The sequence below is a fragment of the Oryza brachyantha genome, chromosome 4 (assembly GCF_000231095.2).
Source record: "Oryza brachyantha chromosome 4, ObraRS2, whole genome shotgun sequence".
Taxonomy (NCBI): Eukaryota; Viridiplantae; Streptophyta; class Magnoliopsida; order Poales; family Poaceae; genus Oryza; species Oryza brachyantha.
The window spans coordinates 7,442,056-7,465,725 of record NC_023166.2 but is presented as its reverse complement, the minus strand read 5'-3'; the positions used below and the strand labels follow the sequence as shown (position 1 = coordinate 7,465,725).

The 23,670-nt window shown below is 38.1% G+C and overlaps 1 protein-coding gene and 1 pseudogene across 2 annotated transcripts; both read right to left on the bottom strand.

Moving 5' to 3' along the window:
* Positions 1-2,628: 2,628 nt before the first annotated feature.
* On the bottom strand, positions 2,629-4,145 carry LOC102702649 (annotated as a pseudogene). The gene is made up of 4 exons (XR_005811611.1): positions 3,961-4,145; positions 3,742-3,843; positions 3,620-3,648; positions 2,629-2,975 (listed from the first exon to the last, which is right to left on the bottom strand). The product of XR_005811611.1 is annotated as a 40S ribosomal protein S27-like (transcript).
* Positions 4,146-5,849: 1,704 nt separating this feature from the next.
* LOC102702367 (tau-cadinol synthase-like) lies at positions 5,850-13,376 on the bottom strand. Its single transcript, XM_006652120.3, has 7 exons — positions 13,143-13,376; positions 12,129-12,387; positions 11,028-11,406; positions 9,872-10,090; positions 9,651-9,786; positions 6,602-6,847; positions 5,850-6,240 (listed from the first exon to the last, which is right to left on the bottom strand). Exons 1-7 carry the CDS (start codon positions 13,368-13,370, stop codon positions 5,950-5,952), a joined length of 1,758 nt encoding a protein of 585 aa, XP_006652183.3. The 5' UTR covers positions 13,371-13,376; the 3' UTR covers positions 5,850-5,949.
* Between the last annotated feature and the right edge of the window lie 10,294 nt (positions 13,377-23,670).

The following is a 23,670-nucleotide window of genomic DNA, read 5'->3' as shown; positions in this document are numbered from 1 at the left end:
ATCTTATTGTATTTCTATCACGATGTTATTGCAACTGTGTAACACACATGTTACTACATGTATATCGCGATGTTACTGTAATTATATCACGACGTTACTGCAATTATATTATGACGTTACTGCAATTGTGCACTAACAATACGCATATTTTTAGCAACATAACGTTATTACTACATAGAAGGCATATCATTACTGCACTTATAGATATTTCTTAAGATTTCAAACTTTAAATAACTTTATCTCTCGCCTTATATATTATTTATTAAAAACGTTTGTACCATATTGTCAGAAAAAAATGTTTTAGAAAGGTAGATCTCTCATAGGTATATTTTGACGTTGTTACGGTAAATTAGTAGTCGTGTTACTGCAGAATGTTACTGTAGAATTTCTGTGAGATGAGAGGTGGACTTAGATAGATATGAAGAGAAGCCCATAAGAGGGTTTGACTCACAGGGGAAACTCTTTGACCACCCTTTAATTAAGATGGATGTAATTTTTAGGCCTACCTTTAATTGACATGGAGGTGATTTTTAGGTCTTGGAAGTGAGGGGTGTAGAATAGCTTATATTAAGGGGTGCACATATTAGTCTTGCTATAAATATATATTTTTTATTTTTCTAATTTATTTTAGAGTTGTATCCTGAACGTTACTGAATAGTTAGTTAAGTTAGAAATTTCGAGAACTATTTCCATGCAAATGATATCGCTTTCCACTACTTGTTACCGTTTCATTGGATACAGCATCGGTCTGGTTAATCTTGGATTGGATTTTGTAGGAGGTATGCAAAATTTGGAGATTGTGTGATGGTTCAAATGTCTAAAGGAGAAGAAGGGCCAATATTGAAACATCGAGGCACATCTTCTTGAATTACTATTAGGCTTTAGCCATGTCAGCTCCAAATATTACCTTGAGTTCGAATAGATAATGTCCGATTTCAAAATTCAAGGAAAGAAAGTTTATGAGTGTAAAACTGGATATTCTTTCATTTTTTTTATCAGAATGCTATATCTGCAAGATGATACTTATACAACGATATGTTAGGTGTGTTTTCTTATGTTGTAATATCTGAGGCTATAAACAAATGAAGTAATTATTATAATGTTAACCAATAAATTTAAGAAAAGATATCCACGAAATTTACATGACTAACATGAGCGTTAATCCATTAATCTATCTGTTCACTAAAAGAGAACGCACCCTTGATGGGAAATGAGTCATCTCTGATCACACATTTGAAGTATTAAACGTAGTCTAATTACAAAATAAATTACAGATTCCATAAACCTAATTAATCCGTCGTAGTACACATGGGTTACTAGGTTATCGAAGTACTTATGACTAATTACATACTAATTAGGCTCAAAAGATTCGTCTCACGATTTCTCCCATAACTGTTCAATTAGTTTTAATATTCATATATATTTAGGGCTCTATTTAGATGTCCAAAATTCGATATAATGTTTTTTAAAAAAATTTTGAGAACTACACGGGGCCTGAGTACACATTGGTAACACAATCTCACAAACATGTCCAGCCGGCAACCATGCCCCACCTGTCAATGTCATGAAATGCTGAGAACAAGTTGCAAAAATTGGCTCACAATCCCGGCTGTAGGAACAAATGTTGTCGGGAACAATTCAGAAGATAAGTCACAGGTGTACTCTATATTTTCATCGTCAGAATTTTTTTTATATGAACTTGATCATTCGTCCTATTTAAAAATTTTATGTAAAAATATAAAATACAAGCTATATTTTAAACATACTATCTCCATTCTTAAGTATGAGATATAAGATGTTGTGAGAATGAATTTGGATAAGTACTTCTCTAAATTTAGGTAATATTTAGTATTTTAACAAAACAAATAATAATTACACGAGTTTATAATTAGATTATAAATAAGACTAATAATCAAATATGTACCAAAAAGTACATGACTTGTCTACTTAATAAAAAGACGAAGAGTCCTGTATTATTCGTGGGCCTAGATGGATGATGAAACATCTTATAGGTTGATAAGAACAATCCATTCACACATTCATACCCTCCAATGTTAATACCATTTGTGTTGCGGTGACGTGGAGATGGTGATCCTCTTTTCGCATATACAAGCGAAATGGCACCGGAAAAATAAAAACAAACTACATAAAAAACCTAAAATCAACTTTAAATTTCAGATTAAATTTTGCATTATAAACATAAGTATAAGAACAAAACGACGGTGGAGATAAGATGTCGTCTTATGATCTTGATCATCTAGATGGTCTCACATATAGCAAATATATTATACTTCTGTTTCATAATGTAAGATGTTTGACTTTTTCTGTGGCAACGTTTAACCATTTGTCTTATTCAAAAATTTAGTACAAATATAAAAAATGGCAAGCCGTGCTTAAAGTTCTATTGATAATAAAGTGAAACTTTTCAGGGATAGTAGTTGTATAATCCATTTTTCGTGCCTCATTCTTGGGTAGAAAAAAAAAGCAAATAACAGAAATGAAAAGCTTGTGTAGAGATACATGATGCAACAAATGCATGATAATTGCCAGGTACTAGGGATTAACAAAAATCTTTGCAGCTAAGCAAATTGGTCTCATGAGCAACACAAGGCTAAACAATAATTGGCATTCCGACAGAAAACAATAATCGACATTCAGATACTGAGAGAACTGAACAAGGCGGAAGGACATGCATTACACTAAATAGCTTTCTCTGGCATATAGTGCAAGATACATAACACATTGCTACATCATGCATAATTAACAAAATTTATCCAGTACACATCGGGAAAGGTAACAGGATAGTATTGTTCAGCAGGGTATTTTTGTCCCAGTAACAAGCCATACCCTAGTCACTCTTCCGGCGGAAGGAGCAGCCCTCAGTGAGCCTGGCCTTCCCACCAGTAGGCTGGCAGAGAACGGTCTGACAACCTGGGCACACCACCACGGTCTGGGAGTGGCTGAATACAGTTGTTCTGCAATCACAGGAAAAAACGAAGTTGAGGATGCCAACATAGATCAAGATGTCTGAAGCAACGATAGGTAGATGATGTCAATGTCTAGAGTTTCTCTGAATTGGTTAATCATCATTGCAAAAAAACAGCTATGTAGAAAGAAAGCAATTTGACAATACAAATTTGGCATTCTAAAGAACATTGTCTACAAAATTAGAATAGTAATGATCTTGAAGTTTGGGCTAGCCTACGATGTTTGGTTTGTGGCCAAAACAGGTCAAAATACTTGTATGCCTACACGATAGAAAAAAATAAGTATGATATCCACAACTAGCTATTGTCCATTTCTTATCGAAGTTACCAAAACTTACCAACGATACAAACCACTAACCAGCAACATCAAAATCACAAGAGTGATGGCTTCTCTTGACAGAGAGAATTTTCATAACCAACTGGCGTTAGTTCATGTCTAAACCTGGTCTGCAAGCCATTCAAAATCATAGTAAACAAACAAACAAGGGAACTATGCATGCACACACAGATGATCGTGACCCTAGCTCATCTGATCCGTCACACATCTTGACAAGTAGAGACCACAGAAACAGCACAGCAACAATCCACAATCGAGCAATTCACAACCGAGAGGATCGAGAAGCAGCTCTTACATGCTGAAGCAGCCCTGGCACTTCACATCCTGCACACAAGGGCAACACACAAACAGAGTTAGAACGAACGCTGGAACAACCCACCCAAACACCACAGATCCCCAAGAACAGAGCCGCGGTACCATGAAGAAGGAGTTGGGGGACTGGACGAGCCGCTTCTTCTTGTGCTTGCGCTTCTCCAGCTCCGCCGGCGGGTTCAGCAGGTCGATGTCGTTCTGCAGCACCTGCTCCGACCAAAAACGAATCGCAGCCAAAGAATTTAATCCTTCCTTCCAACCGACGGATCAAACGTAGGGGGGGGGGGCGGCATCATGGGAGGGGGAGATCGGAGCGGAGCATACCATCTTGGCGACGACGCGGGGCTCCTGCGGCGGCGCGGAGGGGAGAGAGGGCGAGATGGCGGCGGCGCGGGGGGAGAGAGGGCTAGGGCTGGAGGGAAGAGGGGGGCGTCGCGAGGGGAGGCCGGGGCGATGTATTTATACGTGGGTTCGGTGGATCTGGGTCGTCCACTGGAAGCTCGTTTCATCCTGGCCTTCCGTTAAACCGAGCAAAGGTCGGTTTTGTGTGTTCCATCTTGCGGTTTCGCGTAGAAGGTTACACAGAGGGTTAAAAGTTTCAGCGTCGTTGTTTTGCTGCTGAAATCCGAGAATGCCGTAAAAAAAAAAAGAAAAATAGAGCTTTGTTTTATTATATCTGTAGTACTTTTTCTTTTGCGCTCGCTAGCAGGTGAGGTATATTCAGTGGCACATCTAGCCCATGATATTAGGGTATCTGAACAAGTTAGATAGTGTTTTAGCCTTTTTTTTACTGATGTTTGCCATAAATTTTAGGTGGGTCTTCGTATGGGCTCTAATGGCTTTAACGGGAGTAGCGGAGCCTCGAGCCCCGCCGCCCCATGCCAGACTCATCCCCGGGTATATTGCTCACCAGTTGTATGTGTTTTAGTTTTTATACGAGTTTTTGCTATTGAGGGATATCATACCTTACAGTTAATTTTCTTGTTTGCACTAAAGAAATGTACAATATTGAACCTAGTGTTAGTTTGAATGATTTGTGTTTATATGTGTGCTTGTTGGGTTTTTCATTCCTCAAATGCGTTTTTAAATACCAGTGCAATGAAATAAGTTTGTTTGTATTTATTTTATGATGTATAATACTGGTCTTAATTAGAGTGCACTAAGTTTCTGTGCAGTTAATAATCAGTTGATGATTAACTGACAGTTGGGGCATTGGGCCTCTTGCTTGTTGTTTTACCGGCAATGCGTCTATTTTCAGGAGGACCAGACTGGACTGCTGACGACCATCCCTCATATGATCCTCTCCCTACAAGGTAGGGCGTGCTTATTATTAATTACGTAGTAATCAATTTCAGAGAGTTAATTTAAGCTAATTCGGTTCTGGTAGAGAAACGATTACACTGACATGGTTTGTTTCCCCTTCTTTTAAGGAAAAAGGTGATTGTTTAGCTTTTTCAAAGAAAGAAACCAAAACACAATTAAAAATATTTTTTTAATAAACTTATATATATACATATACATATATATATATACATATATATATATATGTATATGTATATTCTTATCGATTTAAAAGCCAAGGGTAATAAAAGAATCTAAAATAAACTCCAAATCTAAGATTAAAAATTCAAATTTTGGCTTATAAGCATATGCAGAAGCGAAAAGACACAAGCGAAAGTATCTAATAACAGGGCGAAGTTGCCCAATGATTTGGATGGCTGTATTTAAGGGATTGTTTAGATGTGGCTAAACTTTGTAGCCCCATGTCATATCGGATGTTTGGATACTAATTTGAAGTATTAAACATAGACTAATAAAAAACTAATTTCATAAATGAGTGGTAATCCACGAGATGATTTTTTAAGTCTAATTAATTCATAATTATAACATGTTTCCTGTAGAATCACATAGGCTAATCATGAATTAATTAGGCTCAATAGATTCGTCTCGCGAATTAGTCCAAGATTATGGATGATTTTTATTAATAGTCTACGTTTAATGTTTATAATAAGCGTGCAAACATTCGATAGGACAAGGGACTAAAAAGTCCCAAACACCACCTAAGTTTCTCCAATTTCCTAAAAGTTGACACATCTTGTCTTACTTTTTGATAATATTTTTTGTCTTTCTGGCTTATAGTGGGTTTTGGTTCAGCATTTTTCCCAAACTCCAAGTGTGTGGGTAACTTGTTGGTGGCACTCTATCCAAATAAATAGTTACGAAAAATTCTAAAATAATTATACAATATTGATTATTGTAATACATACCGCACAATAAGTTACAAAATAGATAGATAAAACAATATAGAGGATCTTACATACAAACGGGATTGACAAAGAGGCTCCTAACAATCTCCTGTAGATATGAGGAGAATGTGTATGCGTCCTTCCTCTCATCATAAAAGAACATTATTGCGACAGCAAAGTTGACAACTCGTTGCACCACGGGAAGAAGCTCGTGATGCTCATAACGGGCCTGGTTCAGGGTTCTCCATTCATCTTCTATTAGCGAATAGAGCTTGCTGAAAGCGACCTCACTTGTGACCTGGTTCTCGGTCATGTAGCATTCCACACTGCTAGAGATATCCCCTTTGTTCTTGCCACGCTGCACACATATGAAATATAAATTTGTAGCATTGCCGATCACTCTAAACCCATCATGCAATGATGTACTCCATCTGACTTTTATTATTTGACGCAGTTGACTTTTGGATCATATTTGACCGATTGTCTTATTCAAAATTTTTGTGCAAACATGTAAAATTATAAGTCACGCTTAAAGTAATTTTAGTAATAAATTAAATCATAACATAATTATTAATAATTACATAACTTTTTATGAATAAGATAAATTGTCAAACTTAGAATGAATTGCACAGTTATCGTGAAAAATAACTTGCAAACTAATGACACATGAATTTAAAGGTCACATTTAATAAACACAAGTTTAGTTAATTAAATCGTACCTTAAACGCAGCAATGTCATTCATGAAGCGTATTATTTTTGCGCATGCTATTATTGCAGTACTGCTTGTTGCCCACTCAAATGCTTCTTTCGTTACTGCATCACCTCTACCAATCGTTGTAGACACACATATTAGTTGTGCTGTCGAGGTATTAGTAGACAAAGTCACCTGCTCTTGAAAGCTTGGCATGTGATTCTGATGTAACCATTCAGCTTCCATGAGATAATAATGGGATAACTTTTGGAACTGCATAGTAAAGAAAAATAACCACAGATTCAGCAATGGCCACAATATTGTTGTTTGACATACTACCATCATTTTTTATTTTGACTCAAAAGAACATGTATGGTTAACATTTCAAAAGTTGATCACAAATTGTTTTCTAAAAAATAAAACTAAAATGGACATTATATCATTATATGGGTTATTGTGCCATTTATGATATAAAAAATTTATCATCATATTCCATTCTGCAGTGCATAAACATTTTTTACTCATTTTACGTCCTTCGTTCATCATTCTTAAAATCATGTGGCTAAAATCATCGTCGCAAGATCAAACTGTTAGAATGGACTCTACCTCTCCTTAGGTAGACTTTCCATATATTAGAGACTTTCTAAATTATAAATTTCGTACCAATTATAGAGTTTCCATATGTTAGTGTTAACGCCAAAATTTGATCAAATTTCTTATTGGATTCGGATAAGGAAAGGATGCAATCAGCCGGTGGAAAACTTATCCAGAAGAGTTCGAGTTCAAGAACAAATCATGAAGACCAAGGCTTGACAGTTTAATTTTATCTATTAATTAAGCCTAGTTTTGTAATTTTGTTTTATCTCTAGGAAAGTTTTGTGTCTGATCGGGACTTGTTATTTCCTTTATCTATTAGTAAACATGTGTCACATCCAATAAGGACTAGAGTTAGAGTCCTATCAGGACTTGTGTGTTTCTTTTTATCTATTAGGAAACGTCTGTCGTACCCAATATAGAATAGTATCCATCCATGGGTATAAATACTATCCCAGTTCGGTCTGATCTATTGAATTGAGTTTATCAAATAGCTTATATCAGGTCGATGCATCTTGCTCATTGTTTTATCGTAGTTTCAGCCAACAAGTTATTAGTCATCGGCTCATCGGCCTGATAGCAATTTAGATTTGTTTAGTATCTAGCTTGCTAGGCATAGTCTTGAACTGTCTCAGTTTGGTCTAATCTTCTAAGATTATTTCTAATAAGTTAGACTAGATATTTTATAGATCTTAGTCGATTATCAGTTGGTTATACCCAATGATCCCTGCCAATCTGCTTACTCATCGTATTTATATCAATAGAATAGCCGATTATCTTACTACATTGTTTCTACATGAATTGGCTTTATTTAGGTCCGTGGTTATTTGTGTTGCATCGGCTTATGAGGAATACATGCTAGTTGGTTTGTATCGAGCTTCCAGCCAATCCAAACCTTTAACAACAACCAATTGGTCAGCCTATCGGCTAAACGCTGCTACATCAACATTCTATCGGCTGGATTCTTAGTTACCTATCGACTCAATAGCCGATCGACTTGTTTTATTTTTTTATTTTATCAATTGCAGGATCAAACTAATTGGCACACTCGCACATTTTTAGGTCTTACACTAGAGCGAGGCAGAGAATCTCAGGCCTTAGCGTGTATTCAGCACGCCAAATTGGACAAATTTGGCGTTAACGGTTAGAAATTATCTTTCCAACTAGAAACAATACAAACATTTACTATATATTGGACTTTATACAAAGATATAGATTTTTTTAATCATAAAGATTCTACAAATATGCAATGAATAACTTTAGAATAAAAATTCAAACACAATTTTTTAATTACACCAATCGAACACCGACAATGATAGCAACACAATGAAATTCATGTTCAAAACCATATTGCAATTGCACTAATCATAATATAGACCGAAGCTCTAGACTACTATTGTTGGAGGGCCAAATAGTCAAATCACTAACAATAATACCAAAAATAAACCTCCAACAATTAAAAATGAGTACTTGGGATTCTAAAAATATTTTGTTAACACGATCTTTTTATGTGAAATACGTAAATTCTTTGATCTTTCAAATGATGCATCACCGTAGAATATTTTTTAATCATTGAAATATATATGCACCTCCTAATAATAATGAAACGGGAATACAACTAATGAAAATATCGCTAGTAATTTCAAGTTGTTAAAAATTGTCATACATTTTTTAAGACTACATAGAAAAATATTATAAATCACTTAATATTTGCTTTAAATATATTCTTATGTAATAAAAAAGACACAATAAAAATTGTTTTTAAACTCATAAAAAATTTAGAAATTGAATTACATGTTCTTTAAGAGTTGCAAAATTGTTTGTTCATTTGATATATATGCATGTCAACAAATTTTCATTTATTATAAAAAGATGGAAGTTGTAGGGATACAACTCATATTGGTATAAAACAACTTTCATTAAATTTTGCTTTAGAGAGTTTAATTTTTATGTCAATATTAGATAGTGTAAATAAATTATTTAATTAAAATTATCCTTGCAACATGTGATCTTGATATTGCAGTGACTCTGAAATTAGTTTACAATTTGTTGTTGCAATGTTTTTGAAGTTAGTGTAGAAACTTGGCCATGTAACTTCTGGAATTACCGTCCAAACGTAAAAACTTATAATTGCTACGGGTGACAACCTATAGTTAATTATGCAAATCTATAATAGTCATTATTAACTAGCGTTTTACTGCTATTTTGTCAATATTTGTTTAAATAATAATCTTAACAGATGCTTGATAAACAAACAACTTTGAATGTTTAGGTTATATGATTGCATTTGAAAGAATTTTTGATGTATTATTTGTATTACTAAATTGAGCAGCAGAGTTAGCACATGTATAGGACTAGTCTTATGTAAAGTTATGAAATAGAATATTCAAATTTTAAAAATTAAATGAAGAGTGCAAAACAAAGTCAAAAAAGAAAGTAGTGCCAACATAGATGCATAAAAGAATACATAAAACTGTTGTACCTCTTTTTGAGCATAAGCAACTCGGTCCTTCTCATTAACCGACACTTGATTCTCAAAATCCTTGAAATTATTCAACAATTTAATGTAGAACTTTTCCAAGTACTCAGGTAGCAGAGGAATAGCACTCTCATCCCATCTGTGGAATGAAAATGATTAATTTGCATCGCAAGTACTAGTCAAGCAAAGCATATATAGAGTGGTGTAACACATACTAACCCAACCTTTGTATGGCTTCATTTAGCTTCCGGCATTCTTGGATGGTGGCATGGGCATCATAAGTGTCATCCATTATGGTTATTAATGCAAATATCTTGGCACAAATTATCCGGGTGACTGACAAACCTTCCTCATAGAACATCATGTATGTCCATGTGTAGTTCTCTACCATACGATCCCTGAGATAGCTTAGCCCTATATATCCATAAAGATCTTTCCACCACCTAAAATTAGTTGAAAGTATTTTCAGTGCATGTTTATATAGTATCCTTAAGATATATTATGACCAATTATACATCACATGATAAGATCAATGAGGAAATAACATATACTTATCGAACATATGCATTAAGAATATTATATGTGTGAATGTAGGAAGCTTTACGCCATGTTCTTTCTAGCTAATAAGGCACATGTAAAATTAGAAATATGATTTCCACATGATTAATTAAGTATTAATTATTAAAAATTTGAAAAATGGATTATCTGATATTCAAAATTATCTTCTATATAGAAAGAAACTTTCCGAATGAAGTGAACAATTTACCAGTTGAAAAACAAACTAAAGAAAAACAGGCTTGAACCGAAAAGAATGAGGCCTGGGTAAGACTGATATCTATACTCCTTAAAAAAAAGTAGTGGCAAAATCTGCCACCCCACCTACTCCCATTATAAAGTTTAAAAATTTTTCATTGAACTTATTAATATTAAGAAGCAATCAAATCTAAATAGATAGCTAGATATAAGGTGAATATTCCCTATAAAAATATGTATAACAGATTTAATGAAAAATACATTGTATGTATTTTAGGCAATATTAATATATTTCTTTTATCCATAGCAAAGAATGGGCATTCAGCTTGTAGTGTAATAACTATTTAGTTCATCTATATAGGAAGCATGTATTCTACTCCCAGGTTTAGCTACCCCCTTCATGTCTAAGGTGCATAAACACCTTCATACATGTTTCCGCTCTCACCTAGAAGAAAATACAAACTTTATAGATAGTTGCATCATTCATATGGAATTTAATGACATCTGTGCTCTCTACTAGATGAGAGCAGAAAATAGTATAGAGTTGTTTCTGCATCTTAGATGTAAAGGGAGTAATTACACCTGATAGTAGAATATATGTTTCACACACACAAGAGAGGCACATACTCTGAAATAGTTTTCAGCTCCTTCAAATGGATCCCCTGAAGGAGGTTAAAATCTAATTTTGCGAGATCCAAAAGAATCGAAATATGTCCTTCCTCTTGTTCATATTCCAAGAAATAACACAATGCCTCTGCTCTTTTGTAGGCCCTTGGTAGTGGAAATTGAAGGGCACGCCTAACTTGATAAACTAAAGGTTGTTTAAGGTTATTTCCCTGCATCATTGATTTTAGATGGTGCCTAGAAAAAGATATGGCTTCTTCGAGTTCTGGCTCATCGTGAGTAAGAAGGTAAGCTGCATTGTATAGACTTAATAAACCCCTTGGTTCATTAGCTACTTCACTGATGAAACTCCCATCGTCACCCTTGAACCTGTTAAATGCATCTGCAAGACATAAAATGTTTGGTTTGTGAATAATTAATTCAATTCTGGATTTTTTTAATGCGTAGCCCTTTCTTATACAGAAGAGACATTTCTTTTCTTAACCACATATATTTCTTTTGTTATGATGTTTTGGTTAGGACTCAAACAAATAAGGGTACAATTGCACTGTAAACAAATACATGTTAGCTTGATAAACCCATATGACTCCATAAAAATTGCAAAGTACAAAAAAAATACATGGATTAATGGATAAAATAGTTGAATGAGGCAAATTAAAGTCCGTAGGTAGCTGTATAAAATTTTGCCTACCTAAACTATCAAATCTAATTAACTGAAAGTTTAGATTACCAAATGGCTAAATCCAGCATTTGTTTGTTATATCAACTTTATATATTGATAGATTCACATATGTCTATACAAAGCTATAGAACCTAAAGAGAGAAAATCTAAGAGATGCCATTAACAAACATCTAAGTCTAAGAAATATCATCGATGGATATGCGTTGTATGAAACATCATCGTACAAATGATTTTGTCGACATCACGGTTGGCGTGCTCTTCACTTTTTCAAAAATATATTTGTCCCCTAATTTTCGAGTACCAATGTTTTGTCCCATACTTTATCAAATTCTAATACAATAATTGATCAACAAATAAAATAATTACGATATACAAATAAGAATAGTTAAAAATAAATCAATTTAAGACGTACATAGTACTACCTGAAGACACCCATAGGCCATGCTCCCTAAGCAGGCGAAACCAAAGAGCAACCTCATGGAGACTAGAGCTAGTAAATTCACTTTTGTGTATGTCGCTTAGTGTGCAGCTTATCTCGTCTTCAAAGAGGTGACCAATTCCTAAGCGTTGGATTGCATCTACTAGGTTCATTCGCTCAACCACATCATCCGAATTCCGAAACATCGTGCGAATATTTTCTTTCAGCTTATTGGCCCTCTGTCTCATCCATTCCTGTGATCTCTGCAATGCTTTGGATTATATCGTTTGTTAGAATCGTGCTCTATTTAGTTCCCAAAAACTTTTTCTAAAAACATTACATCAAATCTTTAGACATATAAATGAAGCATTAAATATATATGAACATTAAAACTAATGATACAGTTATGGGAAAATCGTGAGACGAATCTTTTGAGCTTAATTAGTACATGATTAGCCATAAATGCTACAGTAACCACCATGTGCTAATGAAAGATTAATTAGACTCAAAAGATTTGTCTCGCGGTTTCCCGGCGGAATCTAAAATTTGTTTTGTAATTAGACTATGTTTAATACTTTTAAATATGTGACCGTATGTGTCGATGTGACATCTCTCCCAAAAATTTTTCAGAACTCAACGCGGCCTCAACCAAAAGGGACAGTGTACGCGGCCTCAACCAAAAGGGACAGTGTGTATATACATGCACATGATTAATAAATAGTCATAAACTCTTTGGATAATAAAATTATAACACCAAATTTAGCTCTCCTTGGATGGGCTCAACCTCGATAGGCCTGTGCATGCATATGGGCTTGAATAAAAATATCAACCAGCACATATGGATGTGTTAGGACATGATTAAAAGGTAGAGCCTTTAAACACACATAGAGTATATTGAATAATAATTTATAATTCTACAACTTTTTAAAATAAAGAAAATGATCAAACATATATTAAAATTCAAAAGTCAACTGCAATATTTTTTTTAAAAAAAAGAGACACTAGACTATATTCATGCCTGAAGCTGTGGTGGTGTGTGATGGATAAAAAAGTCTCCCCAAACCGAGCCCTCGAAACCGAGAGCCTTCTCAGGAGCAGCACCGTTGGAAGCAAGGTCCTGGGACACCCGGACCAACGGCCTCCAAGCGATCTTCACCATGCTGCCACCTCCAGGTACATGGCAGCAGGTAGGAGGCCCATGTGCCACAAGGCTTGCTCCACCCAACCTGGTAGCCGTATGCATCATCTGGTAGATCAGGAATACTCTATTTGTGTATGTGTTTTAGTATATATATATTGGCATCCGGCCTGGCCTTCGTGTCCGTGAAAAGAAAGTCTTTTAGTGTACGTCAGATATTTGATCGGACGTTGAATGGGTTTGGACACGAATAAAAAAAACAAATTTCATGTAAAAACCACGAGACAAATCGTTTGAGCCTAATTAATCAGGTATTAGCACATTTAGATGAGTTACTGTAGTATTTATGGCTAATTATGGACTAATTAGGCTCAAATGATTTGTCTTATGATTCCCCCTTAACTGTGTAATTAGTTTTTTCATCTATGTTTAATAGATTATTTAAATATTCAAAGATTTAATACGACGTTAGTAAGAAAATAAACTATCAAACTCAACGCCCCATAGGACTCTGCATTTGGTCCAAAATATCTGCCACTCCATCACATGCATGCACAGGGTGACACTGGTCAATGACGTGGCCACGCCCCTATTGTGCTGTGGAAGGTACAATAGCAGTGATACGATTTTTGTAAAAGTATTTTATCATTTTTGGTTTTTAAAACTTCATGTCCACTGCTACATATTTGATCTTCGTGTGCACGGCCTTTCTTCCAATATCGTAGGTAAACACCGCTTATAATAGGAGACATTGCTAGGTGAGCTACTTAAGCTAGCCGCCTACCTCTTCTTCATACACGGCCTTGAACTAACTCATCAATAACTTATTATTTGAATATCCGAATATTTTTGTCTCGTCTATCATGGTAAAAAAATACTAGCATGTCAAGAGTAGTTTGCTGGTCCAATATTATTATTGTGATACATCAGCGAGAGAGGCATGGCAAAAAAAATTAGATCTATTATTGAAAAATTTTAAAAAGTCAAATGACAAAAAATTCTAGTAGTATGGGCGAAAGCCCTCTGCCTTACAATGAGTGGATCTTCTTTCTTGGATCTAAAATGACCACGTCCGATTTATAGCTAGTACTCGCTTCATTTTCAAATATAATACATATTTTTATTTTGTTAGGATAATAGTTTAATTCAAAATTACTCTATTAATATGTAACTTATGTGCCACAAAAGTAGAGCTCCTCATTTTTCTTCTATACTTATGATTATAAGCCAAATTTTGAATTTTAAATCTTACATTTGGAGTTAATTTAGTAATTTTTTATCATTATTTTTCAGCCGTACATATGCTAAGATTCCCAGTCTTTCGGTGAGATCACTAGATAACTCGATTACAATGATCCAAGGACGTTACGCCTTACCAACCGATACATCACCTCCAATGGTCACCCGAATACAAACTCGGAAAGAGGTATACGAACAAAAATGGTGATTAAGGCCGCTCTAGAGAAGATATGGACATAAGTTGGATCCATTTGAAAATAGACTTGATAAGATTTCTCTTAAGTGCTCACATGCCCAAAACAAAGTCTGCATGAAGTCATGCGAGTCGTCATAAGTTGGTACTATCCTGCAGTCCAAATCAAGCATGGGCGACTCCTTCCCCCTCATGTCCCATCCATCATTTCTAAGCAAACCAAGAGTGCACGCATCTCCATGGTAATGGTAAGATGAATATGAACTCAATAATAAACTTACCTGATAATTGAGTTGACTTGCATGGCCACGGATAAAAGGACCTTGAAATAAAGCTTATGGCGGCATGGATGCGTCGGAGGTATCGATGTGAATCATCATGTCTAGACGTGGATGTATCTATAGTGTTTATGTCTTCGTCAGTTAAGAACACGTTTATAAAAGTTTACCAACGAATTAATTTTTAATCGTCAATAAGCCATTTTGCTTATACTTAATATATACTCCATCACTTACAAAATAATGCGTAACTAATTTTCTCTCCGTCTCATAATATAAGATGTGTATGCAATCATACGTTAACTAGCACATCTATCTTCTAAAATTTACTTTTCTTTTAATTTTTTTCACCATCAAAATATCCATCCCTATTACATGCATGAATACATACACCAAAACAGTCTAAACAAGAAGATGATTATAAGAATATATAGGTGTTTGTGCTGGTGGTGGTAGTTGCGCCTGTATTGAATAGGGACACCTCCATCTTTCTACTTCTGCTTATCCGCCAAAATTTTAATTTTTAATTTTTAATTTAGAGTTGATCTTATGGTTTTCTCACTTAAATTTATTTTTCAACCTTATTTTTTAGTTTATTTTCAACCTTTGTTTTTAGAAGATGATTAAAAATTATTTTTTATTTATAAATACATCATTTAGCTTTTTTTCATAAAATAGCCAGACAATCACTCTGAAGCAACCTGGTTTGGATGTGGTGAGTCGATTGGGCGGACTCACCATCCATCCACGTGTTAGAACATCGCACCCGTGCAAAACAAGTCGGCTCCAATTTACCCAACTGGTGTGGTTGGTTGGGTGCTCTTTTCGATTTTGCTTATGTTTATAAATCAAAATTAAAAATTTAATCTTAAATTTAGAATTGATTTTGGTTGTTTTTCATTGTAATTTATTTTCTAGCTGATCGCTGAAATTTTTATTCTATTTTTCTTTTCGTTTACAAATGTGTCATTTAACGACCCTAACCCATGTGGCTGTTAGCAAGTATGAACAAGGATCCAAAATCTCGACAGTAACTGACACTAGACGGTTGGTGTGCCGACACAGGTAGCTGAACGGTACACCGTACGTACTACCGTGCGTGTTTTAGAAATTTAAGCTTGGATCCATAATTGGCCATTTAACTTTTTATTAGAAATTTAAATTCAAACAATATAGGGGCTACCAGAGCTATATTATTGTTAAAATTATCCCTTGTGAGCACTAGTAATAGGAAGATAAGATCCATACATACATTATAATCATCTGTCGCCCTATATTTTACTTATAATTGACATCTTTCGATCGATCAACAACAGAGCTATAAAGAAGACTAGCAATATACCCATGCTAACACTATGACCTAATTTAATAATATAAATAAATATTATAACTTTTAGTGCAATCATACCTAAACTAAACATTCGAATTTATTTATCTATCAAGCATTTGTTAATTTGACTATTTAAACAAATCTGATAAAATAGTAGCAAACTACCAGCTAACGATGACTATTATAGCTATGCATATTAGTTATAAGTTATATCACAATGTAATAAATTAAGAGTTTTCATGTTTGAACAGTAATGGCAGAACTTGTAAGGCATGTTTATATGCTAATTTCAGAAACATTAGAATAATTTGATACACTAATTTTAAAATCACTATAATATCAAGTTCACATATTGAAAGGATAATTTTCATTAAATAATTTATTCACATTATCTGATATTAATATAAAATTTAAGCTCTATAAAGCTAAATTAATGAAAACCACTTTATTCAAACATGAATTGCAACACATATAACCTTCTGTCCTCCTATAATAAATAAAATTTTGTTGACATTATATATATCAAAAGTACAAAACAACCGTGCAAATCTCAAGTCTAAATTTATTATGAGTTTAAAAATAAATTTCTTCGTATCTTCTTATATTGCATGAAAAGATAATTAAATCAAATATTAAGTGATCATATAATTCACAGCGAATATTTATCACATGAGTTCTTTCTAGTTTAAAAAAAATATATGACAGTTTTTAACAAAATGAAATTAGTAATGATATTTCTCATTAGTTGTGTTTCTAATTCGTTATTATTAGGAGCCACCTGTATCCTTGCATGATCTAAAAAATATTCTATAGTGATACATCATTTAAAAATATTCTACGGTAATGCGTTATTTAATATGTTTCCTTGATTTATTTTTTAGCCTTGGCTATTAGAATATGCATGCATATAAAATTTTTGCACATAAATTATTTTTTAATCGCTGATAAGACGTTTAAATTATGCCTAATTAAGCATAAGAATAAAGATAATGCTGTTGGTTACGATTCACCGTCGATCCACGTGGCACAACATCGCACCCGTACAGAACAAGTCGACTCCAGTTTAGCCAACTTGTGTGGTTAACTGTGATGGTGGCTGTTTAATTAGCAAGTGTGCACAAGGATCCAAAATCTCGACAGTAAACGGTTACTGTGCCCACACAGGTAACTGGATGGTACACCTAACACCGTATCTCCTACCGTGCGTGTTTTCGAATTTTAAGCTTAGATCCAAAATTGGAAATTTAACTTTTTGTTTGAAATTTAAATTCAAATAATATGAACTGGGGTCTTTTCATCCAACACCGTGTTCGTCAAATCAAAATATATTTGAAAGATGGAAAAAAATGCATTACCCTGGAGTCTTAATTAAATTTTTTGAATTGAAAATAAAACATTTACCAAAGGGAAATGCTATAATTTTGAAATAAACTTTTTTTGTATTCTAATTTGGACCGACCGTTTTTACCAGTTTTGTAGTGCACCAGTCCCGTGAAAGACGAAATATGGTTGTGCAAAGGATTGGATGGGAATTAGATAGAAATTTGACATTTATAAATGTATGTACTATAATATTAGTTCCTTGTTTATAGATTTAAATGCATACGATTAGCTAAATATGATTACACAATATTCAATTGAATATTAATAAATTGACATTAACCCAAAATGTAAAACATATATGACATTAAAAAATATCATGAAAGATAAATATTTTACTTTGAATGATCGGTAAAAATATGTGGATGATTATTTGAATAGTAAAACAAAATGGGTTTGATTAATCTCCTAAAATGAAGTTTTGGCGTTCACGAAGGATGATATAATTATCGCCTGTATAATATTAACATGAATGTTCGGTAGAATAAACAGCCGCATCGATGTGAATCAACATTTCGTAGGAACAAAACTGACTTAAACACGCCTATCAGAAAAGGGTGAATGGTACGTAGAACCAAGAACCTCAAAAAAATCTTTTGCAGAATAAAAGATTACCTCTGGTTACGTCGTTCGTGCACTACTGATAAGATCGTTGAGATCAAAAAAATGCCAGTAGAAGAAAGCAGAATATGTAGATTGAATCTGTCACGTCCAGAAATTTACACCAAATTTCTGAATAATAGCATGCATTAATCTCGGTCCAGGTATTAGCCCGAGTACACACTATAACAAATTAACACACGGTTCCACGACTTAAAAACAAATAAAAACAATTATCGAATGCAGCGGAAAAGAAAACAAACTAAAACTCAACTAATCTTCAGCTTCAGCTGGCGATGACGGCTCACACCACAGGCATTCTTGACGGTGGACTGAACCTCACTTCAGCCTTGGGAACAACATTCTGACTTCTATCTTAGGCTCTGGCACATGCTCTGGTGGGGGAAAAATTAAGCAAGGCTGATACAAACCACCGTACTCAACAAGTAACACCTAAGAGAGGGGGAATAATGAATGCAACAGGGTCACAAGGATAGACTAAGGTTAAATTGCACAAAACTGCAGTAAGCAAAACTGTAGATAAAATAGACTGAATAGAAGTAAAGTAAGCATTTAAAATAATCATCCACTATCCAAAGTTACACCACGTTGCAACAGGCTCAAATCACTATCCACCGTTACACCACACTGCAACAGGGTCAACCTTCTACCCAACGTTAAACCACGTTGCGACAGACCCAAACCACTGACCAATGTTACACCACACTACGCAGGGTCAAACCAGTTTCATGTTCATCAAGTTATTAAAAGGTTCACTAATCCCAGTGAATCTGTCAGTTCGCCCAATAACCGCGGGCACGGCTATTCGAATAGTTTTACTCTATAGAGGTGTACAACTTTACCCACAAGACATGGCTCCCAAGCATGTTACCATGCCCCAACATATCACCACGATACCTCAGTACAGAAATCATGATAAAACCTTTTTACACAACCGCATCACAGTTCAGGTTTCGCCCCCTCCTTTACACCAAGTCAGGCAGCCCCCTCTTGTGCCTAGGTGAATCCGGAAGTAGCATCGGACCATCGTTATACCACGATTCTCATTCATACTCCATCACACCCACCCTTGCCTGGGTACGTCGAATAGGGACAAGCTAGACTACAAGTCTCACCGTTGCCAACTCTGGCTTATGGTTAGTACGTGTAAGACTTCCAAGGTTTCCTGAGAACCGGTCCTTAATTGCCATGGGCACGACTCTCAAAACCATGTACCCACGGCCCACCATAAGCAATATTTTAGTTGTCATTAATCCGCATCAGGAAATGAATCATGATCACAACCATTAAAGGTTTATCAAAGTCTAATCAATAATTAAATAATTGGTGAGCTAGTTGAACTATGCATGGCTAAGCATTGCCTAAGCCTATTTCTAGTCAAATTAACCCTGGGATAACAATAATAATAAGTGGGGATCCACGGATATAAAGGTAATTGCCCAAATAGATAAATAAAATAATAAGATTAAAACAATACATGTTTGAATGTAAAGCGGGGAAATCTTATAATCATAGGTTCAATATGATCAAAGAAGGGTGCCACTTGCCTTGCTCAGACCCACGAGTAACTTCGGTGATGACTTCGAGAACGAACGTCGCTCCGACGGGGTCAAAACCTAAGACAAACAAGGCAAAACAAGCAAAAACAGACTATAAAACTACTGAAATAGAGAAAGAAACTATTTTTAATGTATTCTTGGTATTTTTTTGGATTTAATGAAACTTGAATGGAGCTAAACGGAAACTAGATGAATTAGCTGTGAATTTTAGAAGTTTAACTATGTTTTTAAACTAAACAGAAAACCTTAATGAATTATTGCGCAATTAACCGAAGGCATGACGCCAGCATAGGAGAGAGAACGGATCGGCTGACGCACTGGGCCCACTGGTCAGTGAGGCCCAGGGGCTGACAAAGGGGCCCTGAGGGAGAGAGAGAGGGGAGCTGACAGAGCGGGCCCACAACACTGTGAGAGAGGGAAGAGGGGACGCTGACGTGTGGGCCCAAGGTGGCAGATGGAGAGAGCAGAGGAGGGGGGATGGGGCGGCTGAACAGAGCAGGGGAGCGGGCGGTGGTGGGCGGCAGCCGGTGTTGGTGGCGACGAGCGCCGGCGGCAGTGAGCTCCGGCGAGCGGCGGCGGACGGCAACCGACGATGGGCGACGACGTCGCAACGACGGCGATGGCGGCGAACTGGGGAACGGTGGCGTGGAGACATGGCCGAGAAGGAGAGGGATTGGGGCGGCGCGGGCGTGCTCGGGTGTGGGCGGAGGGAGCTTGGCGATGGCGTCGCGAGGGCGACGGTGATGGCGGAGGGTGGTGGACGGCTGTGACGCCCGACAGGGAGTCGGCGAGCGATGGCCCCGTGCAACGCGGCGACGGCGTGCGACGCGGCTGCGATGGCAGGGGAGAAAGAGGAGAGGGGAGATCGAGGCGGCGCCGAGCGTGGCCGGGGAGAGGAGGGAGGAGCGGTGTGCGACAGCGGCTTGGCAGCGTGGCGCGTGCGCGAGGAGGCAGAGGAGGACGGAGGAAGGGGAAACCACGGCAACGACGGCCGGGGACTGGCGACAGCGTTGGCACGACGACGGCTTGGCGTTGCGCGGCGCGACGGCAACGACCGAGGGGCCCGCTGCAGCGATGGTGAGGCGAGGGAGACGGCGCTAGGATGGCGCGTCGGCTGCGAACAGCGACGCACGCACATGGCGGTGGCACATGGGCTGGCGGCGACAGCCGATGGGGAAGAAAAAGTAGGGAGAGGGGAAGGGGATGCTCACCGGCGGCGCGAAGGGCGCAACGAGTCGGCGTCCAGCGGGAATGGGCGATGATGTGGCTCTGCGACGGCAAACGGCGATGAGGCGCGAGCTCGGCCGGCGGCGGCGAGGCAATGGGCGCAGCGGTGGCTCGGGGACATGTGGAAAAAGGTAGCGGCGACTCTAGGAGAGGGGGATTTATAGGTGACGGCTACCGCGCGTAGGGCGGGGAGGTCGTTAGCGCGGCGGCGCGTGGATCGCGGCTGGCGGTTGGCGACAACGCGTCTGATGCGGAGGAGGTAGGGGAGGTTGTTGGCGGCAGGCACGGATTGCGGTGGCGCAGGCGGAGCAGCGACTCGACCGACAACGCGACGGCACGGGCGAGGCACAACCAGCGCGACGGCGAGGCATGGGCACAGCGGCGCTAGCACGGCCGAGGCGGCGACCGGTGGCGCGGTGGCGGCGCAACGCGGCAGCGCGACGGCGAGGCACAGGCTAGAGCGCGAGCAGCGGCACGGCAGCGCTAAGCAGCACGACGATGAGGCGGCACCGCCACACGGCGCGGTGGCGCGGGCGCAACTGAGTGGCGACGAGGCGAGCATGCGATGACCGGCGACCGCACATAGAGAGGCCGACGCGGCGGTTAATGCGCAGGCGCGTGCGGGGGAAAGGGCGAAGCGTGGGCGCGAGGGCACGGTGCGGACAGAGGAGGGAGACGCCTCCGACAGGTGGGCCCCACCTATCGGCGGTCGGGACGGGGGGAGGTGAGGTGGACTCCGGGGCGAGCTGGCGTTCGGGCTGTAGCCTGTTCGGCCCATGTGGGAAAAGGAGAGAGAGGAAGGGGCAAGCTGGGCCAGGGGAAGGACTGGCTGGGCCGGCGGGCTGCTGGTCGGGAGGAGAGGGAAAGGAGGTAGATAAGGTGTCAAAGGGATAAAATTAGAGTCCTAATTAATTGTAATTGATTTTTTAGGTGGAGATAGAGATGGGGCTGGTTGTTTGGCCATGGGGGAGGGAGTGGGCTGACTCACGGCTTGGAGAGGGAGAGGAGATTTGCACAACAGGGGAGAGGAAGAGGGGAGGTGCGACAGGGGAGGAGGAGTTCGGCCTAGAGGAGAGAAAAAAAAGGAAATGAGAAAAAGAAAAGGAAAAAGGGAGAAAGAAAGGAGGGAAAAAAGAAAAGAAAAAGGAAGGAAAGAAGAAAAAAAGAAAGAAATTGTCTCAAATTTTGCTGATTTTTATTAAGTTTATTACAACAAATTTTATTGACTGCATTCAAATTTAAATCCTGTTAATAATTTAAAATGCTTTCGGGATATTTTAGAACGTCCCGAAAAGCTTCCAATTAATTAAATTAAATTTATACACTGCTTTTCTCCTGAACTTTAATTAACAATTTATTTTTAATGCATTATTTCATTAAATTTTAGCTAGGGTAAAACTCAAGGCGTGACAGAATCTCTCTACTTTTATGATCAACTGGTATCTAAAATCGAAATTGAATTCTAGACTCTAATTTTCTCTCACGAAAGACACACCGAGAACCCATCGCTAGCTATTTATATAAAAAAAAATATCTCGGCAGCTGAAAGCAAACCGTGCGCATGTGCGGCCACGAGTTCGACCGGGACTGCCTATCGTACGTGCAAGATCAAAACTACCTAGCTAGCTGTTCCGGTAGGCCTGCGCCATGCATGCAGAATCAATAGAACCGGCTAGCTGCTCCCGTAGGCTTCCTTGATTCTTGCCGGAACCGACTGTGATGTCCCACGTCGCCGGCGGGGAGAACGCCGGAATCAGGAATTGACGGGATTCATTTCATTTCATCAAGCTTGCCGGATACGCTACAGCGCCACGGGATTTATTTATTCCCTCCTCAGCCAGCTCAGCTGGTCCACGCCCTCAGGGCCCCAACTCACGCACACCTAGACCGAAAACGTAAAATAGAAGTACGTATCCTCACTTCCGTCTTCTTCCACCGAATACACCTTCCCGTCATCCGTCTTCTCTCCTGTTACAGCCGTAGGCGTGACACCGACCGAGACGGACCAACAGCATCCACCCGGTACATCCAAACCGTATGTACGTACGCACACGTTCAGAGTTCAACCTCGCCACAGTACTTGGCGACACTGTTCACACGCACTGTAGAGCTTTTTTTTTCTTTTTTTCCTTTATTCCTTTATTCATTAATCTCCAATTTTCTTCCTAATTTTTCAGGGCACTTGCACACACAACATGCAAGCCCATTATGATTTCATCCCACACGGTATCCATCTATCACATGCCACCTCGTATTCAACATCATCATCCGAATCGTCCGGACCTCAGTACTTTCCTGAGCCTAGTCACGATCATATCACCGTTGATCGATATTGACCTCCAAGAATCACAACTCTAGTCCAACCATGTCACATGGTATCCCAACCATCCAGACCTCGGTTCCTTCCTAAACTTAGTCACAGTCCTCGCCATTGACCACAGTTGACCTTATGTCACCTGCACGACAAACCAACTGTTTTCTGAGCACAGATATCGCAACCTGACTCACATTAGTTATACACATCGACACCAATTTACAAGCCAATTATTCATTACAAAACAAGTATCATGATTATGATCTT